The 20340-nt window shown below is 54.3% G+C and overlaps 5 protein-coding genes across 5 annotated transcripts; 3 read left to right on the forward strand and 2 right to left on the reverse strand.

The window, feature by feature from the left end:
• Nucleotides 1–1629: 1629 nt before the first annotated feature.
• CDEST_08252 (uncharacterized protein) lies at nt 1630–2325 on the forward strand (the record flags this gene model as incomplete). The annotated part of the gene is made up of 1 exon (XM_062924411.1): nt 1630–2325. One exon carries the CDS (start codon nt 1630–1632, stop codon nt 1885–1887), a length of 258 nt encoding a protein of 85 aa, XP_062780462.1. The 3' UTR covers nt 1888–2325.
• A 2261-nt stretch (nt 2326–4586) lies between these two features.
• Nucleotides 4587–5875, forward strand: CDEST_08253 (uncharacterized protein). The gene has a single exon (XM_062924412.1). The coding sequence runs from the start codon at nt 4852–4854 to the stop codon at nt 5326–5328; it is 477 nt and encodes a 158-aa protein (XP_062780463.1). The 5' UTR covers nt 4587–4851; the 3' UTR covers nt 5329–5875.
• A 1-nt stretch (nt 5876) lies between these two features.
• On the reverse strand, nt 5877–8964 carry CDEST_08254 (Putative malate synthase). Its single transcript, XM_062924413.1, has 6 exons — nt 8312–8964; nt 7660–8237; nt 7450–7607; nt 7143–7385; nt 6844–7074; nt 5877–6622 (listed from the first exon to the last, which is right to left on the reverse strand). The coding sequence occupies exons 1-6, from the start codon at nt 8670–8672 to the stop codon at nt 6565–6567; spliced, it is 1629 nt and encodes a 542-aa protein (XP_062780464.1). The 5' UTR covers nt 8673–8964; the 3' UTR covers nt 5877–6564.
• Nucleotides 8965–11140: 2176 nt separating this feature from the next.
• On the reverse strand, nt 11141–15016 carry CDEST_08255 (Putative serine/threonine-protein kinase, active; the record flags this gene model as incomplete). Its single annotated transcript, XM_062924414.1, has 5 exons — nt 11141–11361; nt 11428–11736; nt 11797–13541; nt 13593–14312; nt 14364–15016. The coding sequence occupies 5 exons, from the start codon at nt 15014–15016 to the stop codon at nt 11141–11143; spliced, it is 3648 nt and encodes a 1215-aa protein (XP_062780465.1).
• A 1184-nt stretch (nt 15017–16200) lies between these two features.
• CDEST_08256 (Putative structural maintenance of chromosomes protein) lies at nt 16201–20256 on the forward strand. Its single transcript, XM_062924415.1, has 5 exons — nt 16201–17666; nt 17719–18609; nt 18660–18732; nt 18783–19518; nt 19587–20256. Exons 1-5 carry the CDS (start codon nt 16386–16388, stop codon nt 19954–19956), a joined length of 3351 nt encoding a protein of 1116 aa, XP_062780466.1. The 5' UTR covers nt 16201–16385; the 3' UTR covers nt 19957–20256.
• Nucleotides 20257–20340: the final 84 nt, after the last annotated feature.

Raw genomic sequence — 20340 nt, forward strand, 5'->3', positions numbered from 1 at the left:
ACTGGCACGAACGGAGCCATGGCTCAACTTTAAATCCGAACATGGGAAGTCCCGATCAGGATCCACCTAAGACTTCGGACTCAAGCTGTTGCTGCCTCGGATAGCGTTGTCTGTCTGTCAGTACGCACCCCCTGCCACACTGGAGTGAGGACCTTTGCCAGGTACAGAGTAGGTATGACCGATTGATTTCCGATATGTGCGTATTCGTGGACCGTATCAGACCCGACAGATATTCCTCCGCCTTTTGTTCACTCATCTATCTTATTTATTCCATTCACCGTCCTAAAGCTCGCCTTTGTCCACACGCCGCCGGGGACATTCCTATTTAGCACATGGCGACGTCTGCCCCGCGGATCTGCCATCATGTCAATCACACCAGGGGTCCAGCCTCATCAGGTCCTCACACCTGGCAGCCACTGCCGCATCTCAGCAACAGGGTGTCGTAAATGAACATGCTCTCGGTCATCCTCTCCCCTTTGAAGCGGCGCCCGCCCCAACAGCCTAACCGTACCATACCACGATAAGCTACCTTGGCATAGTGCACTAAGTCTCGTGAGGCGAGCTTGTCCAGGCTGGCCCCCCTTAGCTCTGACACTGATCGTCTTGCTCCGGAAGGAAACCGCTGAAGCCACTCTGCCACTCCGACCCGGACCTTTGGACCCCTTGGGGGGATCTGGCGCCTCCTGACGCCCCGTGCTGCGGCCGCCGCCTGCCATCCCATCTTGAGGTTGCACTGTTCCCGCGCCCGCTCCGCTTAGTGACCCAGCTGTCGGGTTGCGTTGCCCAAGGGCCAGATGCGCCTCGGGTTGGTGTGAAATTGAGATTGAGATGGGCATAACGTGCTTCGCGTCCTTCCAAACCCCCCAACTAGGCGCAAACCCAGCCCGGCAGCATCCATTTCACCAGTCTTGCCCCATCCGAAACCAACCGGCTTATTCACATCACCGCATACAGCCAACACTCGGGCCGCTTGGTCATATTTCGACAAACTCATTCTTGATTAACCCCCCCCCCCCCCCCAAAGAACCAGCAAGCTAAACTCCCTTGTTCCACCGCAATCCTCCTGTCCGTGCCAGTCCTTCGGCGAATTGCCCGATTCGGATTTTACTGACCATCTATCCTATCCGTACACTTGCCTCACAATGACTGTTCCTATCCAAGTATCCATAGGTATGCAGGCACTGAATCTGAGAATACCGGATATCAGATGCCACCTCCCTTTTTCCCGCCTCGCCCTGGCCATCATGCGTCGCTGCCGTCCTGGCCGTTGGACGCAAGCGCCCATCAACTGCGTCGACAACTTTATCCTTCCAGCCTCTATATTTCTCGTCTACCCGAGGAAAGCAGCATGCCACAGGACGCATCCTGAATAGGGCTGCACTGCACGCGCTGCAACAGGCCCACCGCCGCGATGGCTTTGGGCGCCGCGATCGTGGCAGTCGCCAACCTTCCACATCTGCCGCGGGAGTCGTCTGCAAGTCCCATGCACATACATCCCTGGGCCCTCTTGCAGCTAACCATGCGTCAGCCCAGCCAGCGTCAGCCTTCTTCGTCCCATGTCCATCACCTCGAAGCTTAGCCCAAATCGTGTGCATGGCTTCCCCCTGGGAACCAGACTGAATTCATGGCATGGCCACCTCCTCGTTCGTGGCTCTCAATTCCTTCACAGGTCAATGCCGACCCCATCGCCGCCCCCCAGAAGCTTATCTTGACCGCTGCTCGTTATTCATCTGCCCTGCCCGCCACATTAAAGTCGGTTGCCCGTTAAACTTGCAGCAATGCCTTGGCAGTACCCGGGCGGTTGCAGGACGGGAAAATGCCTCCTTGATATCGCCCCCATCGTCGTCAACACCTTCCACGAGTCTCTTCGTGGCGCCCCACGCATAAACAAAGATTAGGCTTTCAAACGTTCGATGAAGGGCGATAATGTCTTGCAGAGTACCAACACCACCCCCTCATCACGGTAGCATCTTTCCGTCGTTGCTGACTGACCATCTCATCTTAGCTATGGATGCTGCAAGCTGTGCTCATAAAATGACCCATTGTTCCGTATATTATGCCAACAAGAGCGTCGTTGTTGGAAAGTACTTCTTTGGCCATCTCCGATGTGTTGAGGTTTTACGTCAAACCCAAGCCACAGCGATCTGGTCCAGAATTGGGTTGAACACTTGATTTCATGCCTTGTGTACACCGACATTACCATTCTCGGACATGTTTTGCTATGTCAACGACATCCTACCCAGCCGGATCTGCTGGACCGCACTCAGCCATCCACGTTTCTATCCTGGGTAGTTGCGAGAAGCCCTGTGCTAAGGTATTCTATCAGTCAAGCCAGACAGGGGATTTACAAGTCTCCCATGCACTACAGCAGCTGTTTGGCCTTTCAGGTGCTACACGGAGTTTCACACAGCTCTTCTACCAGCCGATGCCGCCACAGCTCTACAAGTGTCTCGTCTCAAAAGGTTTGAGCGGCAGGATATTCAATCCCACAGCTGCAGCGGGGCGTTTTTGGCCATCGGGTTTGCATGCAAATTCCTTTGCAGGACACACACAGCTGGTTCAGTCTAGTCCTCAGTTCTGAGGACGCGATTTTGAACTCCTGCAACCATAGTCATTTCAGAATGAAGCCCTTGCTCCCCATTTCGGCTTGAACTCCTTGAGACTGATGTTGCTTTTAGCAGTTTTCTTCTTGCCTCCGTGTTCGAACTCGACTGGCACAGCGCCGAAGCATCGCCAACTTGGACGTGAGGGCACATCAATGATCATGTGTTCTAGGTCAGCCCTGGGCCGTGAGACACGAACACGACATTTTCCTGCTTTTGAGTGTTCTCGGGCCCGGCCCACATCGGTATGCACTGGTGTTTGTATCCGCGTCTTGTCCAAACTGTATTGGAGAGACACTACGGTATCATCAAAGCATGATGAGAATTCAACCTCTTGGATTGCGGGCACTGTGCCCAGTTGAGACTCTTCGGTTTTGCCTCATGTCGCTCCGGAGGTTCGGCTGAAGCATGGGTCGTCCGTCCTAAGGGACTCGACATCCATTTTGATATTAGACCGTGCAATTCGGACCGTGGAACTTGGCACTCCAATTCATGGACATGCTTCGTCTGGCAACTTGGATTTCATCAGATCCGTAGACATGGACTTCAAACTGCACGTTTCATTCTCTCCAATAGGTCGCAGTGCGTACGTACCACCCGCGGTTTGACGGAGCCTCCTCTGGCAACATAGCCAACCCGCCGCTTGCAGTTGCACGCACACCAGCACTCTTCCATGTTACATACCAATGGACAATTGTTATTTCCCGCCTTCCTCAGATGCCGAGCCGTAATAGAAAGGCCATGTCGCACAAGGCGAAAGAAACATGGCGTTCAGTCCCGATCTCGCACTACCGGCCATATCAGATTCATCACGCTGTCTAGTATTATAGGCCGCTAGAGAGGGTCTGAGACGCTGCGTTGCTTTTGAGAATTCTCAACGACACCAATACGGCATCCTCGACGCTAGAAAAGCCGCTAGTCTCACCTCCCCGTCTGTCATATTTTGCGTCTCACAGTCTCGTCAATGCGCTTTTGTGAGGTGCGGGTTACCTTCGTATGTTCGATGTTAGTGGAACATGTACACAGCAGTGGAGCTTGAAGTCGACACGGGTGTGTTGCCGAGGACTTCACGTAATGATTGCAGCGTTTGCGCAGACCCTCGCCTTGGCTATCCGCCTGGATGGTTCATGGTACGTTCGTGAAGCAGGCGGTTCATCCCAGTTACACGACACCGGGTGATTTCATCGGTGTCGCATATTTCTTCTTTCTTCACCGATTGCCTGGTATTATCATTAAACCCACAGTTGCACAAGCCGGCGAAGTGTGTCAACCTGCCCTCGTGGTTTTCAGATCACAGGCCTCAATAGAAAAGACCCAATGATTACAACCGGCAGCTATTTCCACCAGATTACGACACCCTCGACGATTCGAGACAAAGCACGAACAGCAGAGATACACCATATCTCTCACTGGTCAAATGCATTAGGTTTGCTGATGTCTCGGCGAACACAATGGTTTGGTGACACCGGGACGATGGCGAGCGGGTCGCCTCTGGTGTTTTCCCTGGCAATTGGAAGGGGGGTGGGGGTATGCCTCGAGCAAGAACAAATGTGACTCTCACCGGAAATGCCAAGGAGAGAAGAGAAAACGCAGACAAGAGCCGGCCTCTCCAGTTTCTTTTGATGCCACGAAGCTGACCGATGCACCGGGAGGAGAGCAGGCAAGGCTCAAAACTAGACGCCAGGCATACTTTTCTTTTCTCCCGCTTCGGGCCTCTCGAACCGAACTTCTGAACCTGGTCTCGAATCTGTGGCGTCCGAGCCAAAGACAAGAGGTCTGCACGCTCGCGCAAGAGCGCTTTCTTTCTGGATTGACGGTTCGAGAGGTTGTGTCATCAGAGCCTCGCCGAAGGCTGCGCGCCCCCTTGCGCCTCTTATCGTCTCGTGACTTCGATTCATCATAAATGACCAAACCGCGGGGACCTGGGGCAAAAGAAAGAAACATTACTGAAGGGGAAGGAAAACAAAACCCCCCCAGCGTCCTCGGCATGGGTGACTGAGGCACTTGATGTGTTCAAACCAAAACCCTCGCTTGGACCTACACGTTCGGGCGTGGCATTCGAACCACTTCGCGGCGGGCCGTTTAATGATCCATCACATTCGACATCGTCACCCAGAAATGACCCATCACATTGTTCTGACTTGCCAAGGCGCATAGCTGGATCCAATCTCGGCCAGCAACGACTACAGAAGAAATTGGGATGCCGTGGGGCGAGCCGAATTCGGGTACATGATGCGAACACCCGACGATGGGATCGGTCTCTCTTTCTCTCTCTGTCTCTCTCACCACGATGGCGATGTCGAGCGGGTCGCACCCCCTCCTCCCCACTGATCAGCACTGGGTCTCGTTGTCGAGCCGCATAGCTCCAGGCTTCTTTTTGAAGATGGCGAAGAAGACTAAGGCGATCGGACCCTCCCCCCTCGAAAAAGTAAGCCCCTGCTGGACCCTCCAGATCCCCCACCCCTCATCGAGACGGGAAAGCACCACATCTCTGAATATGGCCGATACCCGGCCTTCCGAAGAAGAAGTAGAAGAACAAGAACAAGAACACGAGCAGAGCGGAGGCTCCAAGGGCAGCATAGTCCGCCCTCGTCCAGACGGCCCGCTTCGGGGCTCGCAAAGCAACCCGACTAACCAGACCGGCAATCCCGTCGGCCTCCCTCTGCGGGTTGTCAGTCCCATTCGCAGTGTGGAAGGGAGAGGCGGCCACCGTAGACCACACTGAAACAGCCTGCTGTGACTTGTCGATATGACAGATGACGGCGACGATAACGACAGGAGGCAAGCGGGCATTTGTCTTGCGTCAGGCGCCGTCCTATCTCACGCAGGCATGCTCAGCCAACAGGTGGACCGACACTTACACGACAACCCCCTCACCGTGTTGCACCATCGCGGCCCGCCCCTAGCAGCATCCTAATGTCCGGACATCCCGCGTCCATGACAGCCTCTTAGCGTTTCCCAACAACACCTTCGTATCCCCATCCCCCCTCCGCCTGGTCGCAGGGCCGTTGCCCATCCCTGCCTCAGGAGCCTTTCGCAACACAACACGTCATCGGCGCTCACTCGAGTCGACGTCGACGAGCCTCCGGCCTAGGCCTCGGCACGCGAACCCGCCCTGCATGTAGGGTCCAGCAGTGACAACCCCATTGACCATCAATGTACGGATAGTCAACACCATTTCTTCTTTCCCAGTCGGCCGATCGCAAGCATGTACACGAGGAAGCGCAGCCCACCGGCTCGAACGAAATTCCCTTGTTGCTTCTCCTCCGCTTGGAAGCGAGGGGGGCGTGTGCAGGGGAGCGGGGTGGTCATGGAGCTTGCTCTTCACGATCGGTCCGTCTCACCCGTTCATCATTAAGCTAGATGGGTGTGGCAGCAAGAGATCCCCTTTCTTCGGCTCCTGTCACGGGACCAGCTCCGGCGCGTCGTGGAGCCACAGGGAAGTCCGGCCAACCAGAGCAACCAGGTCAAGCCGACGTTCAAAGCCACAAAGCAGCCACCTCCTCACGATTGGTGCGAGGATACAGGAGGAATCCGAGACCTCGAGGTGGATAGCATTTTGAATAGGCCCGGGTAGATACCTCTGAGAGCGTTTGTGTGTATGTGTGTGTGTGAGTGAGTGAGGCGCAATGGGGGGGGGTGGGGGGTGCGATAATGGTTAGCAAAAAAAAAAGAATATCAAGCTCCATTTATTTCTTCCATTCGTGAACAAATACATAACACAGATTTCCAAGTCATGGACGGACAATCTCCCTTCTTGATTCAACAGAAGTGCTGATCCAACGGTTGGTTGTTTTGCCTCAAGACCCATCCGTCGGTGAAACATTTTCCCAGCTCGCACCGGCATGAATCCCCTTTCTACCCAACCAGAGGTTGGACTCAGAGGTTCCAATACGCACTACATTGCAAGCGTGACCTTCTAGCTCGTCCGAGGCGAGCTTTCGGACAGCTCCTTCCCAACTTACAACTTGGCGGCAGGGCGCGCGCTACCAACGGCGGTGATCTCGTCGTACAGGAGACTATGGAAGTGACTCATCAGTAAAAATGGCCTCATCAAAGACCGGGCTTCAGGATCAACAATCTCCGAAGGGGAAAAAGCCACAAGGCGAGCATGCCGATGAAAAGAAACAAGCGCCCAAAACCCACCGCCAACCACCGACGGTGGCGACGTGGCGATGTGGCGACGAGAGATGAGTGGATGGATGGATGGATGAATGGATGGTAACGAGTGCAGGCTTACGTGGTCAGGAAATCGGCGTAGTCCTCCCCAGTGACCTGGCCGGCAAAGTACTGCGCGGCGAGGTGGAACTTGTTGCCCTTGGGCGCCTTGCTGGCCAGCTCGTCGGTTGACTCCTTGAGGAGCTTGAGAGCGTAGGCCTTGTCCACCTTCTTGCCCTCGGCGGTGGATACGCCGTGCTTCACCCACTGCCAGAGCTGGGAGCGGGAGACCTCGGCGGTGGCGGCGTCCTCCCTGAGAACAGCAGTAAGTCTCTTTCCTACACTACCCATCGATCGATCATGTTGAGGATGCAAACTTACATGAGGTAGTTGATGGGAACGCAGCCGACGCCGCGGATCCAGGCCTCCATGTAGCCGAGGCCGATGTTGAGGTTCTTCTTGATGCCCTCCTCGGTGATTTTACCGGGAACATTCATGTTGAGCAGGTCGTTTTGGCCAATCTTGACGTCCTCGCGGCGGACGAAAAGCTGGTTGGGCGTCGGCATGTTCTTGTTGAAGATTTCGGAGGCGATGGCCGCCAGGGCAGGGTGAGCGACCCAGGTTCTAGTATCTCGTGTCAGTGGCTGACCTGTGGCAGGCACACGGGGCGGCAAGCAAGCCAACTCACCCATCGTGGCCGGCACGCACTTCGCGCAACTTGTCGGCGCGGACGCCTTCCATGGCCTTGTCGTTAGCCGCCTTATCGTCCTTGATGGGAATCTGGGCAGCCATGCCGCCCATGGCGTGAACGCCTCTCTTGTGGCAGGTCTGGATGAGGAGCTTGACCTGCATAGAAGGTTAGATTGACATGTCACACGAGGGGCGCATGTCCACTGACGTAGGAGTCCATGAAGGGAACCGTCATGGTCACGGCGCTACGATCCGGCAGGACAAAGTTGGAGTTGTTCCTGAACTTCTTGATGGTGCTGAAGATGTAGTCCCAACGACCACAGTTGAGACCGGAGCTGTGGTCTCTCAGCTCGTAGATGATCTCGTCCATCTCAAAGGCGGCGAGAATGGTCTCAATCAGGACGGTCCCGCGGATGGTGCCGCGGGGCACGCCGCAATAGTCCTGGGCGAGGTTGAATGCGTCGTTCCACAGGCGAGCCTCGAGATGGGACTCCATCTTGGGAAGGTAGAAGTATGGGCCAATGCCAATCTTGAGGGTCTGGTGGGCATTGTGGTAGAAGTAGAGGCCAAAATCGAACAGGGAGCCGGAGATGGGCTCGCCGTCGACGGTGACATGCTTCTCTTCCAAATGCCAGCCGCGAGGACGAACAATCAAGGTAGGCAGCGTCCGGTCGGTGCGCAGCTTGTATTCCTTGGAACCCTGCTTGAAGTCGACCTTACGGCGGTTGGCATCATAGAGGTTGACCTGGCCATTGACCATATTCTCCCATGTCGGGGCACTCGAATCTACGACAAGGCTCGTCAGCACACCAAGGCCCACGGCCTTCCTTCTTGGCTGGAAAAGATTGGGGCAAAGTCACCTTCAAAGTCGGCCATATAAGTCCAGACATCCGAGTTCAAGGCATTGACGACCATTTTCCGGTCGGTCGGGCCAGTGATCTCGACTCTACGGTCGACCAGACCCGGGGCGGGCGGGGCACCCTTCCATGTGGAGTTCTCTCTGATGTGCTTGGTCTCGGCGAGGAAGTCGGGGAGGACGCCGCGGTCCAGCTCGGCCTGGCGGAGCTTGCGGCGCTCAAGCAAAGACTTGCGGGTGGCGTTGAAGGAGCGATGCAGCAAGGCCAGGAAAGCGAGTGCATCGGGAGTCAGGATCTTGCGCTGGGCATCCGTGACGGCACCCAGGACATTGACGCCCTGGAGAATTGTCTCGGTGGTCGCCATTGTGGTGGTTATGTGTACGTGGGTATGTGTGTGGTGCTGCTGATGATGGTGTCGACGATGTAGGTTGCACACTACTGATGTCGTCGGCGGAGGATTGTGGCAGAAGGTTTTCACGTGTTAGAGGAATGCGCACAAGCTTACGTCGTGAGACAGAACGACGGTTGTGGTAAGCGTCTTGTACGTAGGGGGGGGTATCTTTAGAGTTCAAGGAGACGAAGGGATTGATCTGGGGCAAGAGATGCGAAGGAAGAAGAGCAGCTGAGATTCTGGAAGAAGTAGAAGAAGAAAAAGCCTGTCAAGTTTGGGGGATGGGCGACGAGAAAGTGATATGTAAAAGCGCTATGCCGTGTAATAGTGGTCGAGAGATCCGATCGACCTCGACGAGTGCCGTCGCAAGCTCGGCACAGACGAGCGAGTGGAGGGGTTGGCCGGCGCCCATCCGTGAGTGACATGACATGGGCCGGCGAAGATGCATGCGCAGAACAGGCAAGAGGCAAAAGGGAACCCTCCCAGGGGGCCGCTGTGGCCCCACCAGAGAGAGGTACATGCAAACAAGTGGGCGTTCGCACCATCAGTGCATGTATCGTGAGCCATTGTGGGCGTTGCCAGGACCCCGAGGGAGAGAGGGTCGCAAGGAACTAGAAACAGCCGGCATCCCATCCATTGTCGGCAGTGATCGGGCTCGCTCGGGTGGATGGAGAGCTCCAGAGCCGGACCGCGGGGAGAAGAGAGGCGTGTTGGAGATCTGGTTACATATGGTGGGCAGTACAAAGGAGCTTCGTCAAAGGGAAAAGGTTGGAGGAGGCGGCGGACGCTTGTGAAAGTGTGGAGAAGCTGCAGCATGAAACCACAGAGGCCAGAAGGAAGCCGAAGCTCCCTCCTCCCTCCCTCTTGCCATTGCCAAAAGCCGGCGCCGTGACTTTGCATGTGCTTGCCGGCCTCGCTTGGTGGAATGTACCACTATCCGGATACTACCGCCCGGGCCAAGCAAATTATGTATAATTATTTTTTACCTTGCCTCGCATTCCAATACTATGTACAGAGTATAGATACTCGGAGCCGGGTCTGGCTCACTGCAAGGGTCGATGATGATCCAATAACCACCGTCCTAGCAACGCAACGCAACGCAACGCAACGCAACACCACCTACCAGTGACCTCATTGGAGTGCCTCTGGCGAGTCCCCATTGGATTGCGGGGGGCAACACGGACGAGGGGAGAAAGAACAGAACATGATGCATGGTGGGGTCGGACCGCGATAAGACTTGCACAGAAAATCGACTGAAGCACCCGTGGGCCAGACAGTTCTGAAGCAGCCATTTCCGCCGCCCTGACTCGGACCCGGGCGCGGGAGCCAGCCTTACTGCCTCTCGATTTTCTTACTTCATGCCATCGAGCAATCATGAAAAATCCTTTCACGTATTGTTGAGCGTTTGCGTGGGCTCAACATGCGAAAGGTGCTCCAGTTCCCGTGCCGAAATCGGATCCGGCGCGATAAGGATCCACTGTCCGCACATGCACATGTCGCCGCCGGCCAGAGCCACGGCCACAGCAGTAACCTCTGCAAAGCCCCACTATTGGACTGTCCTCTGGGCTGGGGTATCAATAAGGAACAGACGGTCTTTGGTATTCCCAAATTGCAACCGATCCACATCGCTCTCAATCAAAAGGGCGAGGAGAGAAACGGAGAGTAAAGAAGACTTCGCAGCAGCGTTCCTCAGTCGCGAAGGCTCCAAGAACAGCATGACCACTTGCCTGCTCCTATGACGCAGATCCCAGTAATCCCCGTGGCTCGAGCTCACATCCACCTTTGTCTGTATCTGTACCAAGGTCCAATTCACCGAGCTGCCGAGGTCTACTCCCCGTGCTACTACCCCAGCTTTTCCAAAGCCCAATCAGCGTACCCGCAAATGCCGACAGTTTCCGGTCACTGCTGTCACGAGCGCGAGAGTGACATGATATGGACTTCCAGCCCTCCTAACAATCAACTTTTGGTACCTAAGTAGCTCAGCTCTACGAACGATAGTCTCGTTCTCTCTTAGCAATACAAAGAAGCAGTATGACTGGACTCCCCTCTCGACCTAGACCGCGTGTCAAGCCCCCACTGTCCTCCAATCTGCCTTGTTTGTCTATTGATACAAGCCCCGGCGTCGATGCCGTGCAAGTCATCCAACAACATTATGTATCCATTCTCTGTGCGTCCCCAATGTATTCCGAAACCGTGCTGTATGTCGAGCCGTCGCCAAGTGTCTCAGCGAATCAAGTCTTGCCCGCCAAATTCAGTCCCCCGCCCAATGCTTGAGTCCAGACGTTGATCTGGCGAGTGAGTGTAAGAAAAATAAAGAGAAAAAGAAAAAGCAGAACCCAAGGGCTACCGGCTGGTCCTCAGTCTAGCAACCTCCCGGACCGGCCACCCCATACGCAATGTCGCCGCCGACTTTGTGACGCCAAATGCAATCTTGTCCATCCTCAGGAATTGAGCGTTTTGATCATCATCTTCTCCTTGGACTTATCCGTGACAAGTAGTCCACGGGATCCGAAAACTGTCCGAACCGTGTCCACCACCTTGTGGAAGCTGCTTGCCGCTCCACGCTCCTGGGTAAATCGAACAATACAGAGCGGCCCCTTCTTCCCATGCTCAATCACCGTCATAACCTCCGCGGCAAATGCAACTTCTTTCATGCCTAAGTCTGATAAAGGTTAGTCGCTGGAAATTCCTGAGAATGCAATCTCGGTCCTGATAAAAGAAGACTTACAATTCTCGGCCCCAACACGGGCAAACACAATGTTTCTCTCCTTGTCAACTTGAATATCACCCATACCATAACGTCGCCAGTCTTTAAGGAGAGCAACGATTTCCTGTCGAGATCGCTTGCGAGACATCATCAAGCACACGTAGCTCGTCGCCGGCTTGACCCCAAATAGTCTGGCAAGCCAATTACGATGGACGTCAATGGTTCGTGCGCCACTATCTGAACCGTTCCAGCCCTTAGCTGACTTCCGGCTAGTCTTGTGTTGGACAGCGCTTCGATGCTTGGGAGAAGGCGAGTCGTCATACTCTGGGCCTGCAAAATGTGTCAGTTGTTCGTGGCCGGCCAATTTGATGCTTGGAATCAGTTGCGTACCAGCAATCTCCATCTTACCCTCGGTCTTGTCTTTATTGCTCCTCCAGAAGAGCAATCCGAAGCCCTTCTTCTTGGCTGCCACTGGCGGAGGTGGTTCGTGGAACTTCGTCTCGGAGCGGCTCGGGGCTGTGGACTGGGTTGTCATGCTGCACGCCTGAGTTTCCAGGGTTGCCTCAGTATGGATGCTTCCCTCTCTAGAAGTGCTATCCTTCGAGACACGCTTAAACCATGACGACTTCTTCTGCTTGGTCGGGCCACTGGTGTGAGTCGCAGTTGAGGGGATCTGCGGCTCATCTACGCCCGACGCCCCGTGCATGTAGACGAAACGCTCATCGACCTGATCGCGGTGAGTTGGCCGCTCTGCGGTCTTCTTCCGAACATTCAAAGGCTTGGGGATTGGGCTCGTTGCACTCGGAGAGTTGACCACGCGAATCGTCTCGCCTGCCCGAACTAGGTAGTCTAGGCCCTCATCAGTTTGGCCGGCTGGAGTCTTAGGGGGCGCAGACACGATCCTGTTTCTGTCACCTTCGCCCCAGTGTGATGACGACTCCGAATCTCTTCCGTTTTCATTGATGGCCGGCAGACGGCCCCCAGTCCTATCGTGCTGTCCTTGGGGTGGTGCAGACACGGTGCGGCGGTCCTGTTTGGGCAACAAGGCAGGGAAGCCTAAGCGGTTGACTTGATCCACAAACTTTCCAACACGACCAGTGTTGTTGTGCGCATCCCTAGACTGATCTTGATACATTTCTGTTCTGTCTGCTGCCGGGCTCGGAGACTGCGTTGATCTGGGAGGTGGCAGAGGGGGTAAGGGCCGGGTGTCCCACGGGTGGTACGGATTAGTTGAGTTCTCCGTCGATGGTCTTGGTTGTCTCAAAGACAGGCCCGTTGAGTCTCTTTCTCTGCCGATTCCTTCATCCAAACACAGCTCGGTTGTCTCATCGGCGGTCATGAAACTGTTGAAAGCTTCATCGCAGTCTTTGGCGATACTGTTGCTGAAGTCGCGCACCTCCTCGTTGACAATGACAGCGGGGTCTCGAGGCTTCATAATCTTGAGCCTCGGCCTGGGCCTTTCCATCACAGGAGCCTGCTTTTGGGGGCTTGTCGGCGACGTGGGTCTTTCCTGCTGTTCCTCTTCTCCGATGGCTTTAGAGACGCCTCGGCGACGCTTGTCCACTTGAAGATCGGTAGACTTCTTTCTTATGTGAGAAAAGTCAATACCTCTCTTGTGGCGAGAAGCTGGCCGGGCATAAGAAGTTCCCTGTCTGCTGCTGTGTAGAGAGTTCATTGAGCTGCGAGGCGACTGGAAGCGACCAGGGTTGGCTATTCGCTGAGAATTGACGCGCGAATGGCGTATTGTTGAGCCTGTCTTGACGCGCGACAGTTGTGATGTCTGAGTGTTGTCTCGCTTCATGGATCCTCGCCGAGCGCGATGGACCACAATCTTGGCATGGCTGGCCTGAGAATGACCGCGCATAGGCCGACTTGAATTGTAAGGATCGTAGCTCTGAACCGTGCCATCGTCAGTTTCTGCGACGTGCGAAATGACCGTGAAACGCGAGACACTTCTGCCAGTTCCGTCTGCTCTAGGCTGTTTGAACTCGACAGTTGACACCCTTTTCTTCCAAATAGGCTCATGAAGATGATGGTAATCACTGGGCGACTGTGAAAGCTCCGGAAGAAAATTCTCGAGCTGCTTCTGGCGGTAGGTGTGAAGAAGCCAATAGAATAGTTTTTGGTCGTTTTTCCTAGACCTTGTCAGTCACTTTCTCCAAGACTCAACCTGAAGTTTTACTTACGCCGAATCCATGAGCTTCAACTTGATTTGGTGTTCAGTAAGCATGTGCCACAAAGACCGAAGCTGTCTGACCAAGTGAGGGTCGACCTCGTGTGGCTTCAAGGGAGTGTAATGGAAGCCCTTGCGAAGGTCATGGAGTTGGCCATTGTTGCCGAGGTTATCGAGATAGTCGTACTTGCGAATCAGCGGGTGCTGCCACATCTCCTTGATGCTGATTCTGGTGTCAGGATTGGCGACGAGCATGCGGCGAATGAGATCTTTGGCTTCCGGGCTCAAATACTCTGGTATTTCATATATGCCCCTCTTGGTTTTCTGCAGCAATGCTCCGATGTCCGGATCATCGAAAGGCAAGCATGCAGCCAGAAGTGCATAGAGAATGACTCCCAGAGACCATATGTCCGCTTTGTCTCCGCGGTAATGCTTGTGCTTCAGAAGCTCGGGAGCGGCGTAGTGAGGACTGCCGCAAGCTGTGACGAGACGATGGTCCGAAGACTGGTGCAAGGCAGCCATGCCAAAGTCGGCAATTTTGACTTTGTTGTCGGAAGTCAGCAGAATGTTCTCGGGTTTGAGATCGCGATGACAGATGTTGAAGGAATGACAGTATTGGAGAGCGCTCATCATCTGTCGAAAGAGAAACATGGCGCCCTCCTCTGTGAAGCGACCATTGTTATTGATGTAGTCAAATAGGTCTCCCTGCTCGACGTATTCGAGCACCAGATAACTACTCTCGGGTCAGTTTGCGGAAATTGAAGCAAGGAGGAAGATCCCGTACATCTCTGAGCGATTCTCCCAAATATCATAGACTTTCATAACGTTGGGGTGATCGACCAGCTTCAAGATGGCCACCTCTCGCTCGATTGAAAGAGGCACGCGCATTTCGCCGTTGATTTTCTCGGGTAGGCTATCGTCATAGTCGTGGAGTTCAGCGAGGCTGCCAGCTTGAATCAAGTAGGCGGTTTTCTTGGGGACGATTTTGACGGCGGCCAACTCTCCGGAAAGCCGGTGCTTGCAAAGCCTTACACGAGCTGAGGAGCCCTTTCCGAGAGTCTTGCCCAGTAACCAGGGTCCGATATGTGTCTTGTAAGCGTAGCCGCTGTTTCTTTTACTCGATGGGGCCGTGGAAGTCTGAGAGGCCTGTGACATGCGCTTCGACGGGTCGGTTTCTTGGGACGCCCTCGCTCTTGCCACGGCAGGGTTGCGGGAGCCGGAAGCAGCGTTCGCCCTCGCCCCGGACACGGGAAGATCGTGTTTGTCGACATAGCGTTGTCGGTCGGAGGCAGCAGCGTGGTGCGAATGACCAGCGGTTTTGTCGCGCGACTTGGGTGGCTTAGCAGGGGTTTTGGGTGAAGCATTGTTGATGCGCTGAGTAGCATCCGCGAGAGGAGCCCGGGCATGAGAAGCCCTCGCCCGGCTGGTTTCGGACATGTCGGCGGTAACTTAGCGGGCGCAATCAAAACATTGTCGGTGTCGAACGGCGCCGATTAGAAGATTTGGCGCTCAACGAGTTGAAAAGGGGGATGTTTTGACAGGGAGATAAGAATCCTGGATGGTTTAAGCGAGTGAGGAAGAAGAGAAGGTGATGAAGGCCAGGATCTGAACGAATGAATGGATTTCTGATAGACTGATTGCCAAAAAAAAGCCAGACAATACAGAGAGAGAGCGTGGGTTTGTGTGATGTGAATTTGGGTAGTGAAGGTGGAAGAAAGGAAAGGAAGCGCGAGTTTCTGGGAGATGACCAAAAAACAAGACGCGAAGAGTCAAGGTGAATTGTTGTGGTGGGAGGTTGGAATGCAAGTAGGAGCCGAAGTGCTGAGGCAGTAGAGGCAATTGGCGAAAATGGAAGGTTTGAAGGGAGGCAGGCCTTGGACGAACGTTGCCCCCTTTCCCACTAGCGACCTCGAGACCCGTTGAAAGGACGAGTATGGACAGCGGCAAGGTCTCACTGGGTTTCACGATCTGAACCTGTGAGTGCAGATGGAATTCCTGATGCTACTACCTACGGAGTCAAGACAACAGGCAACCTCACCAAACAGATTGGAAGGAACGAGATCTACCTACTTCCTCTTCTAACCGTTGCCGCGTGTCTATCCTCACAGTTTTTAAACTCTGCACAATAGAGGATTGAGCCAATTGTTCCCTTGAGATGTTGTATTGTGAAGATGTGTTTGCATATATGTCCAGTATCTGAGGTACTTGGGGGTTCTTTCTTACACACAATCATGGCATTGTGACACCTATGACTTATTCTGTACAAGGACTCCAAGGAACCTACGTCCAGGAGACTACGTGTCTCCGTCAGCAGTCCGCTTGGTAAGAAACACATGATAATTAGGGTCCAACAGGTGTCAGGAAGCATTCCTGACCGCGTGGGTCCTCGGGCGACGTGAGAGGTAGGCATTGATGGCTGCGTCGGACGAGTGTCATCAACCGGCGTGGAAGGGATGAAGTTCAGCGCCACCGGCGAATCCTGCGCCGTGCCGACCTGTACCCCACTTGAAGTTACGCAACACTTGATTACCTACCTACCTAATTCCGTTGTCCCATTACCTAAGCAACGGCTCCGCAAGCCGCCTGCACTCTCATGGAAGGAGGAACGCGGGGTGAACAGACCTGACGCGTCCGAAATTAGTTCCTGCGCGTCGCACTCAACCGCCGTGAACTAGGTACTTTCGGCGTTCAACAACTCATCACATATTATGCCAAAATCGACGACATCTACCATATCCCTTCGACTTTGTAGCAGTTAAGTCCGGGTTTTTTCCCTCCATACTCGGCACCTACCGACACGGCAAATATGTCTTCTCGTCTTCCAGGTCGCCGGAGGCGACGTGGCTTGGAGGACGATGATTCAGATGCGCGCTCTGATGCGACGGAAGGACCGAAGCGGCCTCGCCTTGGACGACGTGCCAACGACCCCGACGACGATCAAAAACCCTTAAGAAATGGGGTCCATACCAACGGGGTGAACGGTACGACGAGCCGGCTCGACAAAGACGGCTTTTCGCCCGGTGCTATCCGCCGCGTCAAAGTCGAAAACTTCGTCACGTACGAAATGGCAGAATTCTTTCCTGGACCGAATCTCAACATGGTCATCGGACCCAACGGAACGGGAAAGAGTTCTCTCGTCTGCGCCATTTGCCTAGGCCTTGGCTTCAGCCCGAAGCACCTCGGCCGAGCCGGCAATGTGAAGGAGTTTGTCAAGCATGGCAAGTCTTCCGCTGTTATCGAGATCGAGCTACAGCGTCGGCCCGAAGACAGATCGCATCATGTCATCCGAGTTCAAATCGACCGTGAACGAAACAGTCAGAAATGGTGGCTGAACGACAAGGATACTACACACAAGACGATACAGGTCCTCATGAGGGACCTCAAGATCCAGGTCGACAATCTGTGCCAGTTTCTACCGCAAGACCGGGTTGTCGAATTCGCATCCGCTACCCCAGTCGATTTACTACATGAAACTTTGCGTGCTGCCGCGCCCCAGGAGATGCTAGACTGGCAAAAGAGTCTCCAGGATTTGCACAAAGACCAAAAGGAGCTCCAGCGTGGCTCCGACTCGGCGGGCGACCACTTGAAGCAGCTGGAGGAACGACAAAGCGACATGCAGCAGGATGTTGATAGGCTACGCGAAATCGAAGAGGCTCAGCAATACATTGCCGATCTTACAGATGCTCGGGCCGTGGCCGACTATCTCGAGTCCAAAGCGCTCTACAAAGAAAAGAAAAAATTGGAAAGGCTGGCCCAGAAGAACTTGCAGAAGCTCGAGCAGGAGGCCGCTCCTTCTCTGCAGGCAGTCAATCAAAAACAAGAGTATCACGAAAAAGTGGTGACTGTGGTTCGCAAACGCAAGGATGTATTGCGACGAACGGAAGCCGCTGCGGATGCAGCGCTCAATCGTATCGAGGATGCAGACGAACAAATAAAGACGGTAGAGGCAAACATGGAGACCAACAGGAAGGGCTTCGAGGCCAAAAAGCAAGAGTTGGGCAAGATTCGAAGCAAAATAGGCGCTTTGGAGAACCAGAAGAAGAACAAGCCTCCTGAGTTCAATCCTCAGGAACACAACACACAAATAGTAAGTGCTACCCCCTACTGTCTGCAGCAGGCCGTACTGACGAACTGCGCAGCGAGAGAAGGAACACCAGCTGCGAGAGCTCGAGGCTGAGCAACGCCAAGCCGAAGGCAAAATACGAGAGATCAAAGAGCAGGGCCATGCCAAGATCCAAGCGAAGAACACTTTGATCCGAGAGCTCGAAGGGCTTGACTCTCAGCAGGGTCAGGTCATCAACTTTATCCAGAAGAAGTGGCCTGATGTGGCTAAAGGCTATCTCTGGCTTCAGGAGAATGCCAACATGTTCGAAAAGGAGGTGTTTGGGCCACCGGCCCTCTGTTGCTCCGTCAAAGACGACCGATATTCTGATCAGATCCAAGCGCTCTTACACAATGACGACTTCCTCTGCTTCACGGCCCAAACTCGAGATGACCACAAGAAGCTCAGTCATCACCTCTATAAGGAATTGAGTCTCTCCGTCAACGTCCGCTCGATTCTCAGACCGTTGGACGATTTCCGACCTAGGATGTCCCGGGACGAGCTCAATGCCCTTGGAATTGATGCATTCGCACTGGACATGTTGGTCGGGCCAGAGCCTGTTCTTGCAATGCTGTGTAACGAAAAGAAGTTGAATGCCGCAGGAATCGCATTGAAAGATGTCAGCGACGCTCAGTACGAGCGCATTGCCCAAGGAGAGGTCATCAACAGTTGGGCGACGGGTCGGCAGTTGTACAGGGTGTCTCGGCGCAAAGATCTTGGGCCGGGAGCCGTCTCGACAATGACCAGGGGCATTCAACAAGGTATGTTCTGGACAGACCAGCCAGTGGACGAGGCGGAAAAGAACGAGATCCGGCGCAAGATCAGTGAGGTGGAGGCCGAGTGGGATATCCTGAAAGCCAAGAACACGGAGGTCCGGGAGCAGATGGCTGGGTTCACCAACAGCAAGAAAGAGATCAACGACGATCTGGTAAGACATGACATGCACCAGGATAGCTAGCAGGCTAACCAAACACACAGAAAACGCTCAGGGAAAGGAAGAACGAGCTTCAGAAAGCCCACAATGCCTACCAGGCAATTCCCGTCAAGCTAGGTAAGCAGAGTGCAGCAACTGTAGTAGCAGAGAAACTGATTGTCGCATAGACACCGAGAAGAGGGCCTTGGACCAGAAGAGGTCAGAAGTCGAAGAGGCGAGAGCAGCCAACGCACAGCTCAGCTTCGATCTCGACAATGCCAATGTGGACAAGGCCAAAGCTACCTTGCAGCACCACGCGGCCATCGTAGCCATTCGAACGGCACAAGATGTGTTGCTCGAAGCTCAGATCCGCGAAATCGAAGCCAGGTCTGACGTTCAAGGCCTCAAGGCCAGAAACACCGAGCTGGTTCAGATGCTGGAAGAGGAAAAACGTAACATTGCTGCTTTTAGCGAGGAATCTCAGCGGGCCAGACGGCGTGCGGAAGAGGCACAGAGTAAGGTGATTGAGATCTTTGCGAGGGACGAGACCCGAAAGGACCTTCTCGAAAGCTTGGCGAGAGACAGGACGGTCGAAGACATCGACAACGACATCGTTGCAAAACAGGGCAGCATTGAGCTCATCCAAGTCGCCAATCCGGGTGCTCTGCGCGAGTTCGAGAAGCGAGCCCGAGAGATTGAGAAGCTGCGTTCGAAGATGGAGTCGTCGACAGCCAAGCTGGACCACTTAAATCGCCAAATCACAAAGATTCGTGAGAAGTGGGAGCCGAAGCTTGACGAGCTGGTCGGCAAGATTAGTGATGCCTTCAGTTATAACTTTGAGCAGATCAACTGCGCCGGCGAGATTCGGATACACAAAGATGAAGACTTTGACCAGTGGGCTCTGGACATCATGGTTAAGTTCAGGTACGGGTCGCACCCTCAATGCTCAATATTGTGTTTACGGGAGGCCGAAAGCTCTAACAATCGCGCAGAGAAAACGAGACGCTCCAGCAGCTCAACCAGCATCGCCAATCCGGCGGCGAGCGAGCTGTTTCCACCATCTTTTATCTCATGGCTCTCCAGTCCATGGCGCAATCACCCTTCCGTGTGGTCGATGAGATCAACCAGGGCATGGATCCCCGCAACGAGCGCATGGTGCATGAGCGCATGGTAGAGATTGCGTGCCGCGAGCACACGTCACAATACTTCCTGATTACGCCCAAACTGCTTACCGGTCTGAGGTACGACCCGCGCATGCGCGTGCTCTGCATTGCCAGCGGAACGCACATGCCCAAGGACGGCAAGAAGCTCGATTTTGCTCGTTGCCTGAAAATTCACAAACGCATCGCGGCTGGCGGATAAAGGGAACAGTACCCGGAGCGGGTACGTGGTCTGTCTTCTAGCGGGGTTCTTGGCGTCTTGGGGAACGGTATTATTTATTCATGGATACCCTTAAAGCAGAAACAACGATTTTATATAACACATAGTTCCCAAAGAGGTTGGAGCGGGGGTCAAGGTCGAGTGTAGATACACGTGGCATATGACCCACGGGGCCGAGGATCATCAGATGTCTGACACCCGGTTCTTCACTTGATGGCAACATAGGGAGGCCATACAATCTAGTCCAGCGCGATCAACCATGCGCCTGCCTATACACCTAACTGAGTTGTTGGTCATCATCCGGCGCGTCCCACCATGCATAACGAGATCGAAGATGCAAAATCGGCAGATAGCTGTCATGGAGAA

This window comes from Colletotrichum destructivum, chromosome 5 (genome assembly GCF_034447905.1).
Source record: "Colletotrichum destructivum chromosome 5, complete sequence".
Lineage (NCBI taxonomy): Eukaryota > Fungi > Ascomycota > Sordariomycetes > Glomerellales > Glomerellaceae > Colletotrichum > Colletotrichum destructivum.

What these genes read in the sequence shown, in the direction of transcription:
- CDEST_08253 (XM_062924412.1), top strand. Translation starts at nt 4,852, where the DNA reads ATGGGATCGGTCTCTCTTTCTCTCTCTGTCTCTCTCACCACGATGGCG.
- CDEST_08254 (XM_062924413.1), bottom strand. Translation starts at nt 8,672, where the DNA reads ATGGCGACCACCGAGACAATTCTCCAGGGCGTCAATGTCCTGGGTGCC. An exon ending in TTATATGGCCGACTTTGAAG is followed by an intron (nt 8,238 to 8,311) that starts GTGACTTTGCCC and finishes GCCTTGTCGTAG; the next exon opens with ATTCGAGTGCCCCGACATGG. An exon ending in GTGCGTGCCGGCCACGATGG is followed by an intron (nt 7,386 to 7,449) that starts GTGAGTTGGCTT and finishes ACGAGATACTAG; the next exon opens with AACCTGGGTCGCTCACCCTG.
- CDEST_08256 (XM_062924415.1), top strand. Translation starts at nt 16,386, where the DNA reads ATGTCTTCTCGTCTTCCAGGTCGCCGGAGGCGACGTGGCTTGGAGGAC. An exon ending in GGCAATTCCCGTCAAGCTAG is followed by an intron (nt 18,733 to 18,782) that starts GTAAGCAGAGTG and finishes ATTGTCGCATAG; the next exon opens with ACACCGAGAAGAGGGCCTTG. An exon ending in GACATCATGGTTAAGTTCAG is followed by an intron (nt 19,519 to 19,586) that starts GTACGGGTCGCA and finishes ACAATCGCGCAG; the next exon opens with AGAAAACGAGACGCTCCAGC.